At 49.5% G+C, this 25111-nt stretch overlaps 1 protein-coding gene across 1 annotated transcript in view; it reads left to right on the forward strand.

Annotated features, from left to right (window-relative positions):
* The first annotated feature begins 8764 nt into the window (after positions 1-8764).
* LGR4 (leucine rich repeat containing G protein-coupled receptor 4) overlaps positions 8765-25111 on the forward strand; it is a 99567-nt gene continuing 83220 nt past the window's right edge. The window contains exon 1 of the mRNA XM_072793732.1: positions 8765-8964. Coding sequence (XP_072649833.1) covers positions 8780-8964 — 185 coding nt within the window. The 5' untranslated portion in view covers positions 8765-8779. The remainder of the gene's footprint in view (positions 8965-25111) is intronic.

Below are 25111 nucleotides of genomic sequence, written 5' to 3' on the forward strand. Positions count from 1 at the left end.
GGGGGGGGGAGGAGGGCCGCGGGGGGAGGAGGGCCGTGGGAGGAGGGCCGCGGGAGAAGGAAGGCCATTGGAGGAGGAGGGCCGCGGGGGGAGGGCCGCAGGGGGAGGAGGGGGGAGGAGGGCCGCGGGGGGAGAAGGGCCGCGTGGGGAGGGCCGCAGAGGGGAGGAGGGTTGAGGGAGGAGGAGGGCCGCGGGGGGGGGGGGGGGGGAGGAGGGCCGCGGGGGGAGGAGGGCCGTGGGAGGAGGGCCGCGGGAGAAGGAAGGCCATTGGAGGAGGAGGGCCGCGGGGGGAGGGCCGCAGGGGGAGGAGGGGGGAGGAGGGCCGCGGGGGAAGGAGGGCTGCGGGGGAGGAGGGCCGCGGGTTGGAGGAGGGCCGCGAGGGGAGGGCCACGAGGGGAGGGAGGAGGGCCCCTGGGAGGAGGGCCGCGGGAGGAGAACCACAGCAGCCGCAAGGGTGCTGCGCACCTTCTGCGATCACATAACAGCTTCTGTACAATCTTTTCTTTAAATGCAAAATCAAATGTATTTTATAAAATTCAAAACTTTGTCACTGAGGAAACTCAAACACTGCCTGGAAGGAAACCAGCCCTCCCTCAGCGTTACCCGCAGCCGAGCCTAGGTGGCCGCGGCTGGGCAGAGCGGGGCAGGGCCTGCGGGGCGCAGGGGCTGGTGTCATCTTAGGCCTCCGACTCCCAACCGCATCAGTCGACTGGGCAGTATCTTTGGCTTTCGGCCTCTTCCTTATCTTCCCCGGAGCCCAGACAGGATGTTTGATGGAGAGAAAAGTCCTTTCAGAGAGGACGGGCACGTTCTGTAAATAAACCAAAGACCTTCTGAGGCCTTGCGATTACCTCGCTTCGTGGGACAGTAAATGTGTGAAGAATTTTGTCTTTTCCCTACAAATTAAAAACACAGAGTAACCCGACTATAGAGCCACTGGCCCAGGGACGCGCCCCGCTCACTGGCTGACTGTCCCCCACGTGCCGGCCTTCTCCCTCCTGCACGTCGGGGTTTTACACACGTGCTGCACGTGTCCTTGTACTTCTGAGCACTTCCCAGCATCCAGGAGGATGTAACCACACGGCCTGGTGCTTTCTGGAGGTCCACGGCCCGTGGATGGCCTGGGCTGCTGGTGGGCATGAATGTGCTGCTCCTCGACGGATCCCAGAGTGACACAGACGCTGTGGCCCATTCTGCAGCCTCAGGCAGGTGGTTGAACAAGCCTTTAGGTCCTTTCTAGCCCTAAGTTTTCTAGATTCCATAAATTAAGGTGGACTAGAAGGCGCCTGAAGGGAGGCAGGCCTCGTCAGAGGCTCTTCGGCCGTGGACACGCACCTCGGACCACAGGGAGGCCAAGTGACCGACAGCCCCGCTGGGCTGGACCCGGACAGTGACCAGCACAGCAGCTGGAGACTCAGGAGACAAGGACTCTACGTGGTGAGTGTCCCCCAGACGGGGATGGAAGCGCCCTTCTGACGGAGACTCACCCACCCTCTCGCCCTTCCTTCTCTCCCGGCCTGGAGTCAAACCTGTGTCTCGACCCTCGTCCCACGGCTCCTCGCGTCTCACTCTGCCGTCCCCTCCCCATTTTCCTCAGAAGCATCGCCCTCCATACCCTCCCAGCTCCCCCAGTAGGCCGAGCCATCCTGCCGTCGGGTTTGCTCCCCAGGGAGCCAGCGGGCACAATCTTCTAGCAGAGCGTCGGACACTGGGGTGGGAGACGACCTCGGCATCGGGGACTTTGAGGTACTGAGAGTCCGGGCCCACCCCAGGCCTAGGACATCAGAACCAGTGCACGGGCCAGTTTTAGACATCTTCCTCCGGTGGTTGACGGTGGACTGCCCTGCATTAACCTAAACTCTTTATTCCCTAGCAGAGCAGTCTCAGGAGTAGGAAGGTGGTAAAAATTGCTTGGACAAAAAAAAAAAAAAAAAAATTCCAGAAAATGTTAGAAATCTTCGCAAGTTTGTGTTATTCTGAAATAAAAGGAGCAAACTGGCCAAGTGACGATAATATGTTTCTCTGTCACCTCAGGGCACCTGGCAGGTTCAGTGGGTAGAACATGTGACTCTTGATCACCGGGGCATGCGTTCGAACCCCGCACTGGCTGTAGAGCTCACTGGAAAGTGTGTGTGTGTGTGTGTGTGTGTGTCCATCACCTCAAGGTCCTCCATTCACTCTTTCATATTGAAATTTTTTAACTTTCCTCATTGTCTTCTATGAACTGAATTAATATATTTTAACACTAACATGAAGCTAAAGAGAGATTAATAAATAGTAGTAAGAGTTTGCCGCCCAGGCTCCCAGAGCAGTATTTTTGGCATCTTCCTAACGCCCAACACCACTGACCCAGTCTCCATTGCTTTCTTTGCTCCTTTCTCAGGTAATCTGGAAAATTACAGACAGTTGGTAGTTTGCCTGGGTTTTAAAAAGCGTGGTCTCTGCACCTAACTCTGGGAAACGAACAAGGGGTGGTGGAAAGGGAGGTGGGCGGAGGGTGGGGGTGACTGGGTGATGGGCACTGAGGGGGGCACTCGGCGGGATGAGCACTGGGAGTTACGCTATATGTTGGCAAATTGAACTCCAATACATAAAAGTTAAAAAAATTTAAAAATAAAAATAAAATTTCAATGAGCTTGCTTAAAAATAAAATAAATTGGGGATATATAAAAAAAAAAGCATGGTCTCTGATTTTTTGGTTTGTTTCAAAAAAGATTTTAAAGGCATTTGGGGGATTTGAGGATTGTTCAAGTTTTCATCGTGCTCGCCCCTCCTTGGTGTGAGGAGGTTGTCGTAACTGTCACCGGACAAAAAGAAAGGCCTTGGAATTACCCACGGAGGGCCTGTCCTCGTGGACACAGTCGTCGGCGTGCAAGGCGGGAGCAGGATGTGCAGCACGTCCTGTCTTCTCTCCCCACCCCCATAGCTTCTCCTGCCGCCTCCTTTTCTCGATTCCTTCCCAAGTCCGTTCCTGCAGACAAAGAAGAGCGTTCCAGGCTATTTCGGGAGCCAGGTACGACCTGGCCCAGGGCTGGTCCTCTGTGTGCGCTTATTTTGTGAGCTGCACACATTTTGCACGTAGTTCTTTGACGTGGCTGTCTCGTGCTATGGTCTTCCTCAGGTGTGCAAAGTTTTATTGGGAATCCTGAGAGAGTAAAAAGGAACCCAAGTCAGTGACAGAACTTTATCAACACTTTGGCCCTAACAAATCCTCAGTGTGACTAGGTTATAATCTTTCTAGACTTCCTTTCTGATTTTTTTTTTTTTTACCTTTACCGTTGCACGGGTCACAGTGCCTGGCTTCTGTAACGCTTTTCCCCTCTGTCTAGGTCGGGCCCAGTACTTTATGCGCTCAGGCCTTGGGAGCCACAGGCGGTTCCGTCATTCAGGAGCTGTTCCCTTGAGTGTCACTCTCCTCTTGGGAGAGATCAGGATGAGAAAATCAGGTTTGCAAGGATTAGGTATGAATAGGCAAATATTTCTGATATTTACCTAAATGTGTGGAAATGTGGGGTCAATATGGGTCTTCAGAACTATTGAAAAGGGTCTCTGACCCCCCGCGATGTCCAACCAGGTCTGGAATCTAAGGACTCTTTGGTGACGTCTTGAAAAGGGCTGGTTTCCAGAAGCCTCGCTGCCTGTCCTCACATCCCAAGGGCTCTCAGTTCTGCACAAATAGCAGTAGACGAAGTGGGCCCAGAAGCCCAAATTTGGCCACAAGTGCAACTGAAGTGATTATTTTTAATATGTCAACAATTTTGGGGCGCCTGGGTGGCTCAGCGGTTAAGCATCTGCCTTGGGCTCAGGTTGTGACCCCGGGGTCAAGTCCCACATCGGGCTCCCCACAGGGAGCCTGCTTCTCCCCCTGCCTGTGTCTCTGCCTCTCTCTGTGTGTCTCTCATGAATGAATAAATAAAATCTTAAAAAAAAAAAGTAAAAAATTTCACATTGTTATTTTTTGTGTTTCAAACTGATTGTTGTTGTTTTAAATTATCCCTAAAAAATAGGTCGTATCCACAATAGGACCACTCTAGGGACACTGAGTCATGGAAGAGAAGGACAAGTGGGTGAAAGTGCCTATTTAAGACCAGGATGGAAAGCCCGCAAGCCTCTGAACCAGCGTGGGAGCTCTGCTAGCCCCAAATGCAAATGTGGAGGACTCACAGCATAGAGACAGCAGCCCTTGAGGACTCCAATGTTAGCTATAAACCGGATTGCTGATGGGTGTGATAGTCTTTCTTTATTCCCTGAATCTCTCATGTTTGGAAATGTTTATGTACATGTACACATCGATACCCGTTTATACATATATATATGCAAATCAATATGTCTTTAATAAACATGTTCAGCTTATAACTTGGAGTGGCAGGCTTGGCACTCATGCTTTTATAAAGTCAACAGCCATTTTTCATGCGATTGCCTCAGGTCAAAAATTTTGGGGGTGCCTTTTGGATGCAAAATAAGATAAACCTGAGTGCCCAGGACTCTTTGTGGACCATTCATTCCAGAAAGGGGAGCATTTTTTTTTTTTTTTTTTGCCTTGCAATGGGCTCTTCTGAGCTCATTCTGCAATATAAGCTTCAGTATGAGCTCACCACAGAGCCCAGAAATTTGCAAGTGCTTGATCTTAACTTGGAGGAAAAGATGATCACCTTTGAGGTGTGTCCCTGTGAATTTCACATAATCCTGCAAATAGTTTTCCAAAATAATCAGACTTCGATAGGCACTTAGCACCTATAAAACAGGGCTGGGAAACTATGGCCCATGAGCCAGAACTAGTCCAACATCTATTTTTGCCCAAAAAGTCTTATAGGAACACAGCCAGATCTATTTGTTTATATGTCATTTACGGCTGCTTTTATGCTACACTGGCAGAGTTGAATAGTTGTGACAGAGACCATATGGCTGGCAAAGCCCAAAGTATTAACTATCTGGCCCTAAAAATGAAAACAAATATGAACAACCCGATAGAAAACAAACAGGCAAAGGAAATGAATAGGCAATGCAAATGCACAGGAGAGTGCCCTGGAATGTCCAATAACTAGATGAAAAGATGGAGCTGTAATCAGAGAAATTAAACTTTAAACTACACTGAGATTGCATTTCATATGCACCAGATTTGCGAACATTTAGGTCGTGCAACATCAGCTGTTGGTAGGGCATAGAGAAATGGGAATTTTTATTCTCTGCCGTGGGAAGCACAAGTAAGTGCAATCACTTTTGAAAGCAATTTCACAATATCCAATAATGGTGAGTGCACATAATTCACTCCTAGACACACACGCACGCACGCACACATACACGTGTAGCAAGGAAAGGCACGTTAGAGAAGCTGTCACATGCGTGAACAAGGGGACTTGTACACGAATATTCATGGTAGCATTGTTAGAAAAAGTAGAAATGAGTTTAATATTAATAACAGAATGAATAAATACGGGGTGCATCCTTAAAATAGATGCTATGTAATAACGATGAATTAACGACGATGAGATATTTCATGAACACGTATTTCATAAAGCTACCAGGTTGAGTTGACTTGGGAAGTCAACAAAGATTGGAGAGAGGTACAAAGGGAGCTTCGCGTACGTTTGTGGCATTTTTGTATCTTAAGCTGATGGCTGTGAACTCAGATTTTTGTTTTTCCTATAAGTTGGAAATAAGTCATAAAAATGAAATTCTGTATGTTTGAGGCCTTTAATCATTACGGCATAGAGGAGACCCCCCAAGACCTCCCGGTTTTTATTTCCACAGCAGCCCGTGGCCCAGCAGCCAGAGCCTCTTGCAGACACTTATGCAGCCTGGTGAGGAGGTGAGTGGGACCAAAGTCTGGCTTGTCCACTACTCTGTCACCTTGTTGTGCCCGTTGCCCAAGAGCCCCTAGGTGAGCATCGCTCAAAAAGGGGGCCTTTCCCCTGCCCACGCGTGCCCTGTGGAGTGTGCAGAAGCTCTGCAGCCAGGCCGCACGTGCTCTCGCTTAGCCTGTGGGGCTACGCACGCCCTCACCCACCGCAGGGAGGAAGGGGGGAAGGGGAGCCTGTCTGGAAACAGAGACTCTGCTGCCTGTTTGCTTGCTAACACATGTTGGCTCATCCTCGTATCTTTCTAGGTCCTTACGGTTCCAGAGCTGATCATTTTTCTCTAGTTATCTGGGTATAGGCTCTAAAAAATTAATTTGTTTTGCTCTCTTAGGACATCTTATCCAAAAAGTGAAGATTAATTGGCCAATTTATCTTCAGTGTAAAGCACATATAGGAACTGTAAGAGATAGTAACGTGCTAACAGCAAGGCCATTGCTGTGGATATTTTGTCTTCTTGGACAAGCTGCAAATTGGAACCCTCTTTTCTTACCTTCTTCACCTGATAGACAATAGGAACTCATCCTTCAGTACAATCTACATCTCTCTTTTCTCCAAAATCTGAATCTCTCCTTTCACCTAAGTTGCCAGCCCTAATATCTCATTCCTTGGAAGCAAAGGACAAATGTGGTTTATGGACTACCCATATCACTTTCACGCGATGTGCATCAAAATGCTGATTTCTGGGCTCCCCCCAAGCCTATTACATCACTTTGCATTTTTAATCAAGCTTTGCATGTGACTCTCAAGCTTCTGGAAGTCTAAAAACCACTACTTTAGAAGAGAGAAAAGTTATTTGGGGCAAAAAAAAAAATCACCCTAATATATAATTCTCATTTTAAAGCAGCATAGGAAAGTGGTATCTTGGCAGGAGAAATTCTGTCCTCTTTCATTGTTGTTATAAAGGAGCGGTCTTAAAAGAATCAAAGAAACCAAATTTACAATGTTTTCTCACTTCACTTTCTCATGGCAGTTGCTAGAAAATAATAGAAACGATTTAGGTGATGGGCGCCAATTTAGGGAAGGCTCTGAGGGCACAAGACAAGGAGCCGGGAGACCGGGAGTCGTCCTGTGATGGTCTTGGGCAGAGCACAGGACTTGAGGGCTTCAGATTTCTCATCTATGAAACCAGGGGCTTGTCCATATATCTTTAAGTTCTCTTTCAGACACACAATCAGAGGAAACATGTCATTCTTAAAAACTGTAAGTCCAAGCACGTTTGTATTTATCCACTCTCTAGCGTATAAATCACTTTATTGTATGTTAGTCATGGACCCAACGGGGCATTGTTTTTTGAAGATAAACTCTCAAATGCAAAGCTGATTGGCAGTGTTCCGTTTCAAACTTCTTAGGTCTGTTTCAACTTATTTCCATTTTCTTTAATTTTACCTAGGTGAGGTGAGTGGTAAACTTCACGGTAGCATCTTCAACCCCACCTGCCTTAAAGCATTCAGGAAAACCATCTTCGACGTAGATAATAAAACAACCCAAAAGGCGCAGTGGAAAGGGAGAGGGGAGGCGCCCATAAGACAGTATTGGGTGCGAATAATGACTTCCACGGGGTTGCGAAGCCACAGAAGTCCACAAGGGGAGGGGATGCTGACCATTACCCGCCCCCAAAGTTGCTGCTGACTTCTCAGTGTTTTCTCCTTTGCAAAAAGTGTGCAGTGTTTGGAAACATCAGCCCCGTGGCCTCTTAGGAGATTCCTGCGTTTGAGGGTTTTAAGGTCCCTGAGAAGGACTCTGGGTGGAGAGCACCCTAACTCCGTGTCCTGGGTGGTTCACTGCTTGCTAAGACCTAGCTCCCCGGTGCCTCTCCACTGAGGTGCACAGAGCTCAGGTGCAGGGAGGGGCCTGGATGCGCGGGCTGCGCTGCTTTGCTGCGGGGCAGAGCCGGAGCCTCGGAGCAAGCCCGCGTGCGTGTCCCAAGAAGGGAGGCTTGTCCCCTCCTCCTCGAGACCTTCTTCCCCTTTGCACAGCTCGCAGGGTCCGCGCCCTCCGGGCCGCGCAGGTCGCCGCTGTAGGGGCTGCCGCCGTGCCCCGGGGCCGGGCCGGGCCGGGCCGGAGCCCCCCATCCCCCCCATCCCCCCCGCCCCGCCCCGCCCCGCCCCGCCCCGCCCGGGCCGGCCTCGCGGAGGAGCGTCCCGGGGCCCCGCTGTCACTCACGCGCGGGGACCCGCCCCCGCGGCCCTGCCCCGGCCCTGCCCGCCGATGAGCGCGGCGCCCGCCGGCCAATGGCGCTCCGCGGGCCCGGGCGCTCGGCACCGACCTGGGTGATTTGCATAACCCGGCGGCCCGGGGCCCGCGGCGCGCAGCCCTGCACCGAGCGGGACGCCAGGCGGCGGGGGCGGCGGCGGCGGCGGCGGCGGCGGCGGGGAGCGAGCCCGGGGGTCTGCGCGGGAGCCGGGCGGGGGGCGGGGCGGGGCGGGGCGGGATGGCTGCGGGCGGCGCCGCGCGGCGCTGAGGGGCCCGGGGGCCGGGCCGGGGCGGGAGCCATGGCCGAGCGCGGCGCCCGCGGCTGCGCACGGCCGGGCCGGCTGGCCTGAGCCGCGGGAGGAGCGGGGCTGCGTCTGCGCTTCCATGGGGCGGCGGGGGGGGCCGCACGCCGGAGCGCCGCGTCCCTGCGCTGCTGCCGCGGGCCGCTGAGCCCGCCGACCACACGCCCGCCCCGGCCCGAGCCCGGGCTGCAGCCGCCGCCGGAGCCCCAGTCCCCGCCGAGCCCGGGCTGCACCCGGAGCCGCAGCCGGAGCCGCAGCCGGAGCCGCAGCCGGAGCCGCAGCCAGAGCCGCAGCCCGAGCTGCACCCGGAGCGCGAGCTGCACCCGGAGCCGCAGCCAGAGCCGGAGCCGCAGCCGGAGCCGCAGCCAGAGCCGGAGCCCGAGCTGCACCCGGAGCCGCAGCCCGCCCGGCCGCCCCGCCGCCGCGATGCCGGGCCCGCTGGGGCTGCTGTGCCTCCTCGCCCTGGGGCTGCGCGGCGCGGCCGAGCCCAGCGGAGCGGCGCCCCCCCTCTGCGCGGCGCCCTGCAGCTGCGACGGCGACCGTCGGGTGGACTGCTCGGGGAAGGGGCTGACGGCCGTGCCCGAGGGCCTGAGCGCCTTCACCCAAGCGCTGTGAGTGCGGGCACGGGGTGCGGGAGGCCGGGGCTGCAGGGACGGGGCGCTGCGGGCGGGGGCGGGGGCGGGCTGCGGGGCCACCCGCGTGGGGGCTGCTGGGCGGCGCCCCCGCCTGCCCGGGAGGAGGAAGCCGGAGCCCCCCGCGAGCCCCCCGCGAGCCCCCCGCCGCGGGCTCACAGACCCGGCCGCGGGGGGACACCTGCCCCCGCCAGGGCGAGCCCCGCCCGGTGGCCCCGGGCCGCCCCCTCGGGCCAGGGCGCAGGGGCCTCCACCGCGGGGGGCGGCCCAGACCCCGCTCCTGCCCCCCCCGCCCCCCCAGGCCCGAGGTCCAGAAGCGGGAGGAGCCCGAGCAGGTGGGGGCGGCCTCGGCGGAGCCACCCAGAGGGAAGCAGCGCTGGGGGCCGCGGGCGGGCAGGTGCGGGCCGGGCGCTGTGGGCCGCGGAGCCCTCGCCGCGGGAGCGGAGGCTTCCGAAGGGTCCTGGGTGCAGGGACCTCCCCACCCCCCCAGCCGAGGCGGGGACCCCCGGAGCAGCCGGCCGCCCGGGTCCTTGCGGTGCCGCCCGGGTCCTTGTGGTGCGGCCCGGGCCTCGCTGCGCCTCCCGGCGGCTGCGCCGAGGCCTCCCTCTGCTGCGCTGCAGCCCGGCCCGCGACTCTGCCTCACCCTCGGCCTCCAGCTCCCCCCCTTCATTTTTCCTGCCTCCCCTGTCACTTAGGGGCTTCAAGTCCTTCTCCTCCCGTAGAGTGAAATTGACTTTTTACCAAAGAAAATCGCTTTTGCGGCAAAGAGCAACTTACCCCCCCCCCCCCCCCGAAGGTACATTGCAAGTGGGCAGGTGGGACTGGGAGTGGGGAAAAGCGAGGCAGGGAGGACGGGGTAGGGGAGACCGGGCTGTTTCTTCCTGTCTCCTGAAGCTTAAGGAATTCATGCAGGAAGAGGTGCCTCTACCTGACGTCCCTCAAGCCTCTCGAGTCCTAGAAAAGCATGTTTTTACTGTCGTGACCAGGAGTAGAGACCTTGTCTAGCCGATTCCTCCGGTTTTGATGAGGAGACTTGTCCGGTGATTAAAAGGGCTCTTTTACACCCATACCTAAAACCACGGTGAAATAACCACACGTCGATGACCGCGCGCTCCTGTCTGCAGAGCATCTTTAGGACGCACTGGGGGTAGTACAGGGCCACGGTGTCCGCTGGGCGCCTAACAGAACTCAGTGTTGGAGGCTTGGGAAACCCGTGGTCGGCGCCCTGCAGGTTAGAGTGCCCGCTGCGGGGAGCAGGTGTGCTCTCTGTGACCTGCAGCTGCAGCGAGCGGACATCCCCATGATCCTTACTGCATCTCAGCACTCTTCATTCTCAAGAGCATGTATTATGGGACTGCCCCACCTAAAGGGCGTTTCAAGGGCAGTGGGTTTGCATTTTGAGAAAGCAGCTAGTTTGCTGAATCTCCAAAGCCGAGATGAGGCCGGGCAGGGGCCGTGGGTGTGCACCCTCCGATTGCTTTGGGATCACCTGGGATCTTGTTCCAAGTACTTCTGACCTGCTGCCCCATTATAGCTTTAGTGAGCCACAGTGACACACCAAGGGGCTAGACCCATGGTCCCGGACTTTTGTTCGCCGATTCCTAATTTCCGGAGCCTGCGCACCCGTGCCTGTTACACGGAAGACTACAGACGCAGATACACGTCAAAAAAGATGAGGCTGATGAATCAAAGTTCTTTTATTTGCTTCTCTTGGCTCAGTGGTAGATGGGGTTTCTTCAGCTCCCCTGGGGATGTCTGCATCCCACCTTGGAGACCCTGGGACCGAGCAAGAGCACAGATTTGCTTTTGCTCAGCTTGGGGTCCACGGGGCCTGGTACACAGGAGGCCCTTGAAAACGTTGCAGTGAAGAGAGAATAACTGGAGGCCACACCGAAGGCAGACTCGGGGCTTGGAATTCAGACGCCATTCCCACACAGGATTGCCAAATCCAGCATTCTCAGCATTTAGTCTTTTGTCCAGATTTGAGAAAGCCCCAGAGAGAGGATACTGCTGCTCCTCCTGTAGGCTCGTTTAAACTTGTTCAGTCCAACAGTGTCTGTTTCCTGCTGAAAGCTGCTTTATCCGAGTCTGGGGGCAGAGTCAGACGTAATCCCCAGCATTGTTGACGGGATTCCCGTGTTCACACTGGTGGCTGCACCTGTACTGATTATTTATATTTTGCAAGAGCAGTTCTCAGTCCTGTGTCACAATACGCTGGCTTGTCACAGTCCACCCTGGGGTGTTTTAAGGGAAGTAATCTCACTGGTATTAAAATTCCAAAGTTTATTTTATCAGAGAGATTCAAGGTTATTCCTATAGTAATGGTAACAGGTCACTCTTGGTCACCTGCGCGCCCAGAGTCTTGAGAGAAAGAGATGAGGCGCGGGGAGAGGATTGTGCACGCGTGGCCCCTGGTGTGTGTGTTGCTGCCTCGCCGTGGGGTGCCGTGGATCCGGAGCACAGGTCTCCACACCCTGGAGCATGTCTCATGACCAGTTTTACAATTATTACAGGCTGTGCCTGTGGCTTCATGGAGACCATGGTGGGTCTGAGCCGTGGTCATGGTCCTTACCAGCCACGAAGTAATTTTGTGGCCTCGGGCAAGTTATTGTCCCTTTTATTGGGGGGGGCGGAGGGGAGCGTTAACGATTTTCTCGTCTGAAAAATGAAGTAGTTGGATTCACAAGATTATATCTAAGGCCGCCTGCCTGTAGCTTCCAGAAGTTCTATGATTTTTATGATTCTTAATAATTTTAGGATGGCAAGGTGACGATCGTGTCACGATCCTCTCGTCAAAGATCCCAGGAGCACAGAATTTCGTTCTGGGTGAGGTTGCACAAGCCTCTTCATTACCACTCACTTGGAGGAGGAGTTCTTTGTGTTTAGAAGTGTGTGTTAGGAAATTTGCCATGGAGACTTGTTGCAGAATGCATGACTAGCTAAGGCGCTTCCTAGGGTAGAAAGCCCCGCTTGTTTCCTGTGGGTATGGCTTAACGCTCGGAAAAGAAAATCATTCTGTTTCAGTAATTTGGACACTGTACAGAAAGTTACTCAACGTCCTCACTTCCATGTAATTAGTCATGATCTCTCCCACCTTCACCGCGCGTGGGTCCCGTGCACTGGGGCGGGTGGCCGAGCCCTCTGTAAAGAACTGAGGGTCGCCCGAGAGGCTCCGAGGTCTTTTTTAAAAAATGATCTCTTCTGTTTTCTTCTTTTGGAAGCAGCATCTCAGATTCTTCCTCAAGATGTATTTTTTTCACTACCCCAGACACGTTTTTCTTCCCTTCATAGTATCATTTGCCAGCATTTTCCTCTGCTTCCTTCACCCTCTGCTGTATTCTCTGGCCGGTCAGTCATCAGTGGCTAAGGGTCTGCACCAGTTTTTGGGGATACGATTTTGACATCTCTTGATTTCTGAATTAGAATCTTCAAGTTTCAATGTCAGTGTGTAGTGTGTCTTTCTAGAGATCATTAATATCACAGACAAGTGCATTTTGTGCTAAGTTAGGCCAATATTTGAATATCTTTACATTTATTTATTTATTTATTTATTTATTTATTTATTTATTTATTTATTTATAGGATTTTATTTATTTATTCATGAGAGACCCAAAGAGAGAGAGAGAGAGAGAACGAGGCAGAGACACAGGCAGAGGGAGAAGCAGGCTCCATGCAGGGAGCCCGACGTGGGACTTGATCCTGGGACTCCAGGATCACGCCCTGGGCCGAAGGCGGCGCCAAACCGCTGAGCCACCCAGGCATCCCATATCTTTACGTTTAGATCCTTTATTCTGCAAGCCAGCTGAACTACTGGCTGGGTTCTCTTTAAATACAAAGGAAAGAGCGTTCTGCTGGGACTTGGAGAGCTGATTTCCTGACCTGTCAATAAATCACACAAGTGACCTTGAGTGGGTGACATGCTTAACCCCTCGGGGTCTGGGTTTCTTCACCTGTACCACAAGGAAGTAAACAACTCTAACTGCCAAGAGTTTCCTTTCTCTTGAATTAGATTTTTTTTTTCTTATACATTTCTTGCATCCTCTCGGTTGCTTAAGGGAAGCATAGTCTGAATTATGGAATGTGTCACCCACCCAGGAGACTTCTCCAGCCGTCCAGCTCTACTGGAATATTTCCATTGAATGGGGAGCTCACTGCCTCACAAGGCAGCAGTGTGCCGGGTGTGATCTGAACAAAACCCAGGACTTGAACCCATAAATCTCTTATTCGAGGCTCCTTAAGATTTCGCAATAACCGCTAATGTTTTATGATTTCCAATCGAATTAAATGCTAGTGACAGTTACGGTATCACAAGCATTTAGTGTCCAGGCCCTTGGCTCTTACCTTTAGAATTGTAAGGTAACGTTTGACAGCTTAATCTCTTAGGGAAGATCAAAGTTTTGTACTGGTAGGTGGATCCAGGCAAGTTTAGGCATTTTCTTGGCCTCTTTTAGTCTCTCTCTCTCAAATTCTTATTTTAGTCATCTTTAAAATAGTGAAAGTACCAACAGCTACAAGTTTGGATTTTGCTTTCTGGTCTCCGTGTTTGTGCCTATCCTTTCATTCCCACTTTTTCTTATCAATAAATGATGGATATTGGGTTAGATGATGGCAAATGTCCCTCACTGCTTTGAGTTTCTCTGAACCTGTGTAAACGGTTAAGCAGGTAAGGTTCTAGAATCCTTTGGTGATTTATTGAAATTTTTTCCTAAGACTGGCTGTCACTGTTTCTCTATAAAAAATATACAAATTTCCATAAAAGTGCACTATTTGTTGGTGTACTTGGGTTAAAAGTTAAACCCTGCCAGATGTGCCTTTCACTCTAAAAAATGTGACTATTATAACCCAGTGTTCTTGATAAGACAGCTTTGCTCTTTTAATTTTCTAAGCTAGATCTCAAGGTTTTGGCTTTAGGAAGGTGTTAGCCAGCTCGCCTTAACTGTCTCGGGCAGCTTAGGGTTTTGGCAATGCCAGCAGCTTTTCTTATATATGAAAGACTATGGATGACTTTTTCCTTTCCCTCCCTAGCTTTGTTAAGTGAACTGTAGTTTTCTTTTCAGAGCTTCGTTTTTAAGTTCTGCCGGAGAATAAAAGGAAAATACTAGGGCATTTAGCAAATCAGTACTCTTACAGGAAGAGTGTCCGATTTATCTGCCTTTCTAGGCGTTCCTTTTGTGTTGAATTCTTGATGGTCAAACTGAAGGCCACGTAGCACCTTTATGGTCTGAAATTGGGTGAGTTCCAAAATGAGTTTAGAAATCAGTCTTAGCAAGAGACAGATCATGATTTTATAGTTCATAGACATTTAATAACCTCAATTTCTGAAGACTTTAGCAAGTTAGTACTCAAATACCCCTTTTAAATGGCAAGACGTAATTATGTAGTAGTGTACGCTGGATTCACTCCCTCCACAGATACTTGTTCCTTTTTTTTTTTTTAATTAATTAATTTATTAGATCGAGAGAGAGCTGGGTGAGGGGTAGAGAGAGACGCAGACTCCCTCCCCGTGCGGGGCTCTGTCCCAGGACCCCAGGATCATGACCTGAGCCAAAGGTACCTGCCACCCAGGTGTGTGCCCCCAACCAAGTATTTGTTCTTAAACACTGCATATGGCTGGCATTGTTTTTTTAGCAAGGTTCTTAAAGTGTCGCGAGGTGTGTTGTGTCATGTACAAGCAGTTAAAACTCTGAATGTTTGGCTTGGTTGTTTATACCCTCTAAAGCTTGTTTTGATACCATTATATATTTTAATTGCCGAACACGGTAGGCAAGTCCTCTGGCTCTGCACTAAGCCGGCAGCAAGGTTTGGCATTGGGCATCTCTTTTTTGAGATGCAAGTGGTCGAGGTTCAGGACTGCCCTTCCAACAGTCCAGGTCCAAGAAGCGAACATCTTTAAAAAATGTATTTTTCTGGTTTTCCCAGCTTTTCTGTACCGAAAGGCCATACAGGGAAAGCATTGAATCACCCCCCTCTCCTCCCTGTGGCAACATGTTGGCCCATAAGAATATAAGAATAGCCTTGTATGGAAATATAAACCATAGATATTTTGGGAGGCAGCTGGGCCATTTAGATCCCAGGCTGGTCTGATGTCTGTTCGAGTGAGAAACGTGTGTGTGTGTGGGGTGGGGGGGTGGGGGGAGGCATATCTAATATATTTCAACTTATTTAATGATGCTTTATCCTTTATATTTAATTTGTATTTGAGTATTAGAAATCAAGAGAAATGAAAGGTTATATAAGCCCCTTTAGCTAGTTTTTTCTTTTCCTCTATTTTTACAATGGAATGTAGCCTTTTTTTTTTCTTTTAACAGAGTCTTACATATAAACATAAAGTTGACCATTGAACGAATGGAAATCTTAGTGTACGCTGACAACAAAATATTTTTGATGCTTGAATCAGATTTCAGAACCTCACACAGAAAATTCAGGAATTAAAATTTCCCCAGTCCTGTACATTTTTAAGGTTTTATTTGGGGAAATTTTCCCTCCGAGAAGAGGGACATAAATTTGGCTGGGGGATGGTAACTTTATCTTGGAGCTGTACTAGGCGGGGCCAAGGAATGAGCCCAGTTTACTTGGGTCCCACTTCCCCATTCCCCCTCAGGCTGTGAAGTTCCTACAGGTCGTTCCTAGTGTGAGCTGCAGGCGGTGACTTAGTACATGTGGGTGACATCAAAGCCTCCCTGAACTTGATTACAACTGCTTTCCTAGGGAGATAGGTGGATGTGCCAATTCTCACTTTCATCATGGTTCTTGTTATTTGTAAAGATTTACTTTTTATTTGTGTGTGAGAGAGAGAGAGAGAGCTCAAGCACAGGGTGGGGGCTGGGGGTGTGTGGAGCACAGAGAAGGGAAGAGAGAGAGAGAGAGAGAGAGAGAATGAATGTCAAGGAGAGATTCGCAAGCAGAGTACCCGATGGGGGGCTGGATCTCACAACCCTGTGACCCCAAAATCATGACCGAGATCATGACCGGAGCCAAAATCAAGAGTTTGATGCTTAACCGACTGAGTCACTCAGGTGCCCCATGATTCCCGTTTTATTTTTATTTTTATTTTTTTATTTTTTATTTATTTATTTTTTTTAATTTTTATTTATTCATGAGAGACACAGAGAGAGAGAGAGAGGCAGAGACACAGGCAGAGGGAGAAGCAGGCTCCATGCACCGGGAGCCCGATGTGGGATTCGATCCCGGGTCTCCAGGATCCTGCCCTGGGCCAAAGGTAGCAGGCGCTAAACCGCTGCGCCACCCAGGGATCCCATGATTCCCGTTTTAAAGGTGCAGGCTAGGGCGTTCGCTTCCAAGTGGGCTATCTTTACTCAGAAACTCTAGGGATTGGGCTGTGTTGTTGATTGACTTCTGGGTTTTCCCCATTTTCCTAAGAGAAAATGTCAAGAGGGCCTTGGAGAAACCATGTGGGTTATCCAAGAAGGGCTTGGCAGACAGGATTTGCCCAGGAGAGAGGAGCCCGGTGGCCACCGCTCTGTTCCTAGAGCGTCACCCTGCTTGTGTGGGAGCCATCCCGGAGGGCTGCTTCTCTGTGGGGGAATTCTCCGGAAAAGGTCACGTGCTCTTCTTGAGTAATTTATACTGGAGGATCTCTGTTCTGAAGTCGGCCAACTCTTGGGGGACCAGCCTGGCCCAGTTGGCCAACCGTGCGACCCTTGACCTCAGGGTGGGGAGTTTAAGCCCCATGTTGGGCATAGAGTTTGCTTAAAAAAATAAAAAATGAAGCCTGCCAAGCCTTTTTGGAGTTGGAGGGAGAGAGAACTATGTCGACTGACCTTTCAGTTTCTTGATGTTCTTGAGGACTGTTCATACGTTCTGGTGTTTTCGGCACTTGATTCACGTAGTCTTTGCATTTTCCAAAGTGATAATTGCCCTTTGATCCTCTGCAGGTTCTCCTTTCTTCACATAAATGGAAGCATACACAGAATTCTTACAAAATATGATCAAAATGAAGAGAATGGGGCCCCTGGGTGGCTCAGTAGACTGGGCGTCTGCCTTCGGCTCAGGTCACGATCCGGGCCTGGGATCCAGTCCCACGTCAGGCTCCATGCTCAGTGGGGAGCCCGCTTCTCCCTCTGTCCCTCCTCCTTGCTTGTGCTCGCCCGCTCTCTCAAATAAATACAACTTAAAAAAAAAAAATTAAGGGACTATCAAGTAAATTTAATCCACTTCAAATACCTTAGTATCATGTTTTCAGAACTAGACATTGTGTTTTTGCTGATATTTAGCAGTTTCTCACGATCTCAGTTTTTATCCTTTCTGTGCTGCTTCTACTAGTTCATCTCATTTGATTAGTTTTTTTTTGTTTTTTTTTTTAAATCTTAACATTTTTCCTATCTTTGTAACAAAGAAAGATTTTCTTGTTGGCCTTCTGTTCTTTTCAAGGTCACTTTGAGTCCATGGTCACGTAATCCAGCTTTTTCTGTCGCTATTCTCGAGTCTTTTTTTTTATAGGCCTATCTTTAGGAGCAGGCCTTCCAAAATGGTCTTGTTTTTGAGAGTCCGGCCCAAAGACTCAAGACCCCCTGAGTTCCCAAATCAGTGTGGGCACCACACTGTAATGTAAGCACTTTGAACATTGGCTTTTCCATCTGCAAAAAGAGGTGACTTTACTTTGTCCCTGAGGGTCACACCTAGGAAACCGCAGCATGACCCGTTTGAGTGACAGCAAGGACCCAACTGGTGGTCATTTCTTTCGGGAGTGATTAAGCAGTTGTGTGTGTGTGTGAAGCCTGTTTCTCTGGTTCCTGGAATGTATGCCAGGTCCAAAGCCTGTTGTCGACTTGACAAGTGAGCCCTTGTGCTAATAGCAAACAGTCTACTTAGCTGGCAGATTTTTTTCATTCAGAAACCCATGAAAGAGTAGTATATACACTCTCGCCAAAATACCTTCTCAGAGGAGGGGCTATTCCCCTTTTACCAGGAAAGCCCGGGGGTGGGGGGGCAGTTACAGTTTCTGCGGAGGAGGGAGCTCAGGGGAAATTGTGTTTGCTCTCTGCATCCTGCATCTCTGCGGTTGGCCGTGTCTTCCTGAGGCGGCTGGTCAAGGGCAAGGGTGCTGCCCTGACAGGGCACACGGCGGGTCTGCCCAGAGCAAACAGGCGTGCGACCTTAGGCAGCGGCAGGGTGATCTTTAAGAATGTCTTATTTTGTTTGGGGATGGAGAGGCGCAGAGGGAGACGGGGAGAGAATCCCAAGCAGACTCCGTGCTGAGCCTGAGGAGGGGCTCGATCTCAGGACCCAGAGATCACCGCCTGAGCCAAAGCCAAGGGTCGGGTGCTCGACCGGTGGATCCACCCAGGCTCCCCGTCAGTGTGATCTTAAGGTACGAATTCTCTCCTTCCAGCCTTTGGAACAGTGGGGATTCTCATTAAGCCTCATGCCAACGACTGCCTGCCCTACTTTCTCGGAGCCTTCCCCATTTTGGGGATGTAAGATTGACTCTCGTGATTGACAGTTTAGGCGCGTTCTTGTTTCTCCATATCACTTCATTTCTAGAAATATTCAGATTATGAGACAACTTTTTAAGTACTTTAAAAATGGTGTTTTAGGGCAGCCCGAATGACTCAGTGGTTTAGTGCTGCCTTTAGCCCAGGGCCTGATCCTGGAGACCCAGGATCGAGTCCCACGTTGGGCTCCCGGTGCATGGAGCCTGCTTCTCCCTCTGCCTTGTCTCTGCCTCTCTCTCTCTCTCTCTCTGTGTGTGTGTGTCTCTCACAAATAAATAAATTTAAAAAAGAAGATATTTTATTGGATATTTAGATACCTCTGTCTTTTTTTTTTTTTTTTTGCATTTGAGATTAATGCTCAAGTTTTGTGGATAATTTGGGAACTGAAGTCCATTCTTTAAGATCTTCTGTATTTTTAAGAAGTTACACAGCATTCTTGCTAATAAGCACAGTCAGATCATTCCCAGGAACTTTAAGAACTTTCCTGGGCTTTGACCGAGACCTGATTTGAGAGCGAACGATAAAGCCCCAACGGCGGCTCCAGCGGGTAGCGGCGCTCACGGCCGCTTTAGATGGGCCGAGTGTCTCCAATACAGTTGTGCATTTTCTACCCTGGGTCTCTCTTTCTTTAAACAAAAAAAAAATGTTTGAGATGTTTTTCCCATTACCATCTTGACATCTGCCTGGTTACACATGAATAGCTTGACCCAGGCCCGCCGCGGGGAGACTGCCGTGGCCTTGCTTTCAATAGCCGTGTCACTGACAAAGAAAACATATGGAATATTTCATTCCTGTCCTTCGCGAACAGTCTGGGGCCGTGAGGGCGTGCAGCAGAAGGCTTCGTGCTTCACGGCAGCCTGGCACGTCGTGTGCTCCCCGCGGGATGTGCTGCCAGCCGGCCGACTGTGCTTTCCAAAGCCCTGTTGCATTCTAGAAAGGCGAATCTTGTGTTTCGGATAAATCAGTTTCTAACACCAGCGTGAATGAAGGTTGTGTGAGCTGGTTCCGTGGTGGGTTTCCGACTCGATCACGGATTTCCCCGGGGGAACTTGCGTGGCCGCGGGTGAGTGTGAGTGCAGGACATGTGGATGCTGTGTCCGCGATGGATGTGCGTGCTGGGCACGCGGGCTCGGTTCCCAGTGGAGCGGGCCTCGAGGACCGTCTGCCTCCGCGTGTGCCTTCTTGTCAGCTCCAGCCCAACGGAGCACTTTCTAGTAACCACGCTCGGCGGCCCCCGGGGCTTCTGTGCCTAGGACCGGCCTTCCACCGGGCACTCTGTTGGGCGTTGGCAGCTCTGCCTTGTGGCATCTGGGTCCAGGGCGCAGAGGCCTGGTGTGGGCCCGCAGGTGTGGCAGGAGAGGCCGAGAACGTGAAAAAGAGGGGTGAATCCACTGTTGTCTTTTTCAGGTCTTCTTTGTTAAAGGAGTTTGCCCTTGGCACCACCCTGGCCAAGGTGGCATTCCGGAAGGAGGAAAAACTAAAGCCTGTGACGTCTCAGGATGAGAAGATGCATGACTTTGGTGGAGATAATGCCATATATATCGTCAGGGTCCTTTCCAACCAAGTTACCCCAGCCTGAAATTCTAGTTTCATTGTTTCTCAGACATGAGGGCTGGTTTTGACAAGAGTTGATTTACCGAAAAGGAAATGAGCTCCTGTATTATCCCAGATAGAGCCAAATACTTAAATGTCAACGTGCATCTTATCTAGAAGGTATTTCTTTTTTTTTTTTTTTAATTTTTATTTATTTATGATAGTCACACAGAGAGAGAGAGAGAGAGAGAGAGAGAGAGAGGCAGAGACATAGGCAGAGGGAGAAGCAGGCTCCATGCACCGGGAGCCCGACGTGGGATTCGATCCCGGGTCTCCAGGATCGCGCCCTGGGCCAAAGGCAGGCGCCAAACCGCTGCGCTACCCAGGGATCCCCTAGAAGGTATTTCTGATGGTTCTTGGTGTCATTACTGAACATTAGCTGTAAAAACAATGTGCTAAGAGCAATCATTGCCTTTCACATTTTCTTATTAAGTGTAATTCCTTTAGTTCTTGATCATCGTAGTCTTGATTTATCTTTACATTTTATTTGTCTCTAGGAAGGTTACATTTTCAAAACCTTAGGTTTCATGGCTCTTCACAAGTGAGTCTTTTTGAGGTCCTCCCTTTTCTTTTAGTGCCTTCCTGTTTTTATCATAAACAATTAGTTTGATCATCGGTGTTTCATCTTCCTTCTTTGACTATTTAACTCACTTTTCATAACTTTGAATTCATAGGAAAAGTCTCCCAAATCTCTCAATTTTAAAATGCACTCTCTTTCTTTTTTTTAAGATTTTATTTATTTATTCATGAGAGACACAGAGAGAGAGAGAGGCAGAGACACAGGCAGAGGGAGAAGCAGGCTCCATGCAGGGAGCCTGATGCGGGACTCGATCCCAGGACCCCGGGGTCACCCCGTGGGGCGAAGGCAGATGCTCAACCGCTGAGCCACCCAGGGGCCCCAGTATATACCCTTTTTTAGTGTACAGCTCTGCTAATATTGAAGCGCACAAAGTAACGTAAGCACTATCACAGTCAAGATCTGGAACATTTCCATTCCTCCTCTCCATCCATGTCCTTGGTCATCCTCCCCTCGCCTAGCCCTTGGCAGCTGGTGAACTGTTTTCTACCTTGGGTCTCTTACATTGTTTTGCATTTATCAGAACGTCCTATAGATTGAGTGAAACAGGATGTAGTCTTGTGTGTCTGGCTTCCTTTCCTTACCATGGTGCTTTTAAGATTGCACCGTGTGGGACATATGCTATTATGTAATAGTCCTTTTCATCGCTGAGCAGCATTCCATGATACAGCCGTGCCACAATTTATTTGCCCATTCCCCATTTGAGAAACACTTGCTTTGTTTTCTAGTTTTTGGCAATTATTATTTTTAAAAATATTTAATTAATTAATTTATTTATTCACGAGAGACACAGGCAGAGGGAGAAGCTCCCCTGCAGGGAGCCCGACGTGGGACTCGATCCCAGGACCCTGGGGTCACACCCTGGGCTGAAGGCAGATGCTCAACCACTGAGCCACCCAGGCGTCCCTAGTTTTGGGCAATTATAAATAAAGCCAATATTAATATTCACATAGAGATTTCGTGTGAACATAGGTTTTTGTTTCACTTTTGTAAATACCTAGGAGTGAGATCCTGGGTCAGAGGGTAAGTGTATGTTAATAAAATGTTGGCCTAGGTGTTGATGACTTAGAGCTGGAGCAAGGTTTGATATTACTAATTACTTACGGTTTCAACCTATTGTTAGTGTGATATGTATGAAATAATAGCAAAAGGTGTTAAAAACCGAATTTGTTTAAATGCCTGTAAGTTTTAAAGGAGTAGAATTATTATTGTAATTTTTTAAAGTAAGCTCTCCTCCCGACGTGGGGCTTGAGCTCAAAACTCCAAGACCAGGCACCGACCTAGCCAGCCAGGTGCCCCGGAGGAGAATCCTTGGCTCCCTTCTTGGTATCCGACAGCTGCTGTGCTTCCCCCGGTGGAGGCCTTGCGGAGAAATGCCCCCGACGTGGAGCGCTGTGCTCATGGTGACGAAAGTTTGCATTTTTTAGCATGTCCATGTTTGGAAAAGTCTGACTCAAAAAATGGGAATTTGGTGAGGAATTGCTGGGCTTCCTTCCTTGTGTATCGGGCGTGTTCCACGTGTGAAGTATAATTTCCGGGGTGATCATTCCAGGCCCCTGGCGTGGATCCCGCCTGAGAGCTGCGTATACGGAGATGTGAAAGGGCTCAGTGACGTGCTCCAGCGTCCCACAGCTCGTGGGTGGGAGTTTGTGGAGCTCAGGTGTTGGCTTTTTGTTTGTGCCTCCTGCAGTTTGCTTGGCTAGTTGACAAGTTTACTAGGAGAGGGGAAGGTAAAAAGAGAAGCAAAATGGGGCGAAGCTACAGGTTTTCACAGGGGGGAAGGATCAGATCGGAAGGAAGGGAAAGCATCCAGCAAAAGCATCCACGTGTGTATGGATAGTGGGAGACGGAGTTGATTTAGGAGAAGCTTACAAAAAATACTATTTACTGCATAAAATTACCTTTTACTCAGGGCAGAATTTTTTTTTTTTTTTTGAAAAGTACATCTCCATCTCTGCTTTTTGTACTTATTCGTTTAAAAGCTTTCGCATTTTCTCTGTTGATGGTGTTTTTCTATGTCAGCAAAATAAATAGCAGTTGTGTGCATTTTGGCTTACCTTTTCTTTCTTCTGTGGCGTCCGCTTACATGGCCTATGAGGATCCATTAGCATGCTCACTTTTCTGCTTCTTAAAGCACAAATTTCTGAATATGCTGCTTTGAACCAAAACCCTGGAGTAAATGAAAAAGTGAAGTGTGCACTATGATGGTTTCCATATAGTGCTCCCCTGCACTCACTGGAATTTCCTGCCTCTCCTGTTGAAGATGTTTTTATAGGGAAGTCAGCATAAAAGTGAATCACCCATGAGCCTTTTTCCCCCCGAGGCATTTCATTTAGTCAACTTGGTATTAATTTAGTTGGTACTCTTTAGTTGACTTGAACACTGTGTTTGTTGATTGTGTGAGCTGATGTTTATTAAGCTGTTAATATTTTACAGACTGGATGGGCTCCTCTTTGGATCTCTGTGCCCTTTTCTTTACCAGCAGGGCTGCTCATGATGGACTCTGTGGCCACAGTTTTGACTTTGAATGGGGTGACGGCCAGCCCCACGCTGGACAGTTATTTGGTGACTCTAAAGGTTTTCTCTTGGAAGCATTTTTTCCCTTTTTCATTCCATTCACAGTGTGGTCTTGGTCTTCCTTGTGATCTGTCTTTCCATTCAGATAAACCGTCATTGTCATCTTGTTATTAACTTCGATGCTAATAATAATAAATGCTATTGAGTTACCAGGTATTCTATGGGAAGTGCTTTACATGCTATCTGTTGAATGCTTTTAAGAAATGTTTTTATTTTTGTTTTTATGGATATTCTTAATGGCCCTCTAAAGCACACGCTGTTGCTCGCTCCATTTTAGAGATGAAGAAACTGCAGGAGAGAGGGCACACAGGTCACGAACAGGGTTTTGTAGATGAGGTATTATTGGATCTCAGTTTTTCAGAGCGGGATTATGCGGTCAAGTGGGTTGTATGCTAGTGTTCTTTGGTGTTCCTTCTGGATGTAGGCATCCATCCGTCTTGTGTGTCAAGGATATCATGAACTGCCCATTTTACAGATGACGAATTAGGTCTGGAGAGGTTAGGTGTGGTTTGTTCTCAGCCTGAAGTGTTCTCAGCCCCTGGGAATATAGACGTGCACCCTTCCAAATCTTACGGGGCATCGCTACAGTGGTGCTAACGCGCTTCTGTGTGTGATGGGCCACTCAGCAAAGAGGCGAGGTCTTTCTTTCGATTTAGGAAACAAAAAGTCCATCTCTTCCCCAATCCCAGGACATACATTTACATGTTTATAGGCTCCATACCTATTTATTATTTGCTAAACCTTTCAGTTACGTAAATCGTAACACCAAATGCTTGCATATGTTTTTCAGACTCTCCCTCCCTCCTCAGTCTACTTCTTTTAAGACTAATCGAGAACAGGAGCCCCTGGGTGGCTCAGTTGGTTGAGCGTCTGCCTTTGGCTCAGGTCATGTTCCTGGGGTTCTGGGACCAAGAGCCAGGGTGTCAGGCTCCCTGCTCCCCTGGCAGTCTGATTCTCCCTCTGCCCCTCCCCCTGCTTGTGCGTGCTGCTTGCTCTCGCAAGTAAATAAAATCTTTAAAAAAAAAAAGACCAGTTGAAAACAGTTGATCTCATTTAAATTCTTTGTGTAACAGAGCAGAAGTCCACTTATATTTAATTGTATGACTTACCTAGAACTTGGTAACCCTCCGGGGTATGTTAAAACAAAGTACAAAATTAACAAAATAAAGCACATTAACACGAAAGACGGTCTTTTCTTTGAGTATATAAACCTTTAGCATTTACTTTTTATTTGTAAAGATTTTATTTATTTATTCATGAGCGACAGAGAGAGAGAGAGAGAGAGAGAGAGGCAGAGACCGAGGCAGAGGGAGAAGCAGGCTCCTTGCAGGAAGCCTGATGGGACTGGATCCCAGGCCCCCGGGGGTCACACCCTGAGCCAAAGGCAGATGCTTAATCACTGAGCCCCTCAGGTGGCCCTAAACATTTAACATTTAAAAAGACTTTTGACTTGAGTTGCTTGTGGCTTGCACTTGGCAAATGTAAAATTTTCTGTGCTCTTTCCTTGTGTTTTTGTACGGTCTTTCATGGGTCCAGTACTTTGTTGAAATTGTAGGAGATGGTTGTTTTGTGGAGGTGAATTAAAAGGTTTCATACAAGTAATTTTACCAGTTCAACACTGTTTTTTGAGACCCACTATTTGTGTAATGGCTCATGAGATCAGTGGTCTTTCAACTTTAAAATGGTAATTATTGAGATAAGTCAATATTCAAAAAATTAATTAATTTAACCTTGACTGAGTGCTTCATGTGTTAGGAACTGTTCTTGGTGCTGGAGACAGTGATGAGACCGCACACCTGCCCTCATGTAATTTACCTAGCTTGGGATGGGATAGTGGTGGTGGACCGTTAAGGGATAAATACGATAAACCTGAGGTCAGGTAGTATTAAGTACTGTGAAAAAAATAACGGGGGGTGAAGGGGAC

The sequence above is a fragment of the Canis lupus genome, chromosome 23, assembly GCF_048164855.1.
Source record: "Canis lupus baileyi chromosome 23, mCanLup2.hap1, whole genome shotgun sequence".
Taxonomy (NCBI): Eukaryota; Metazoa; Chordata; class Mammalia; order Carnivora; family Canidae; genus Canis; species Canis lupus.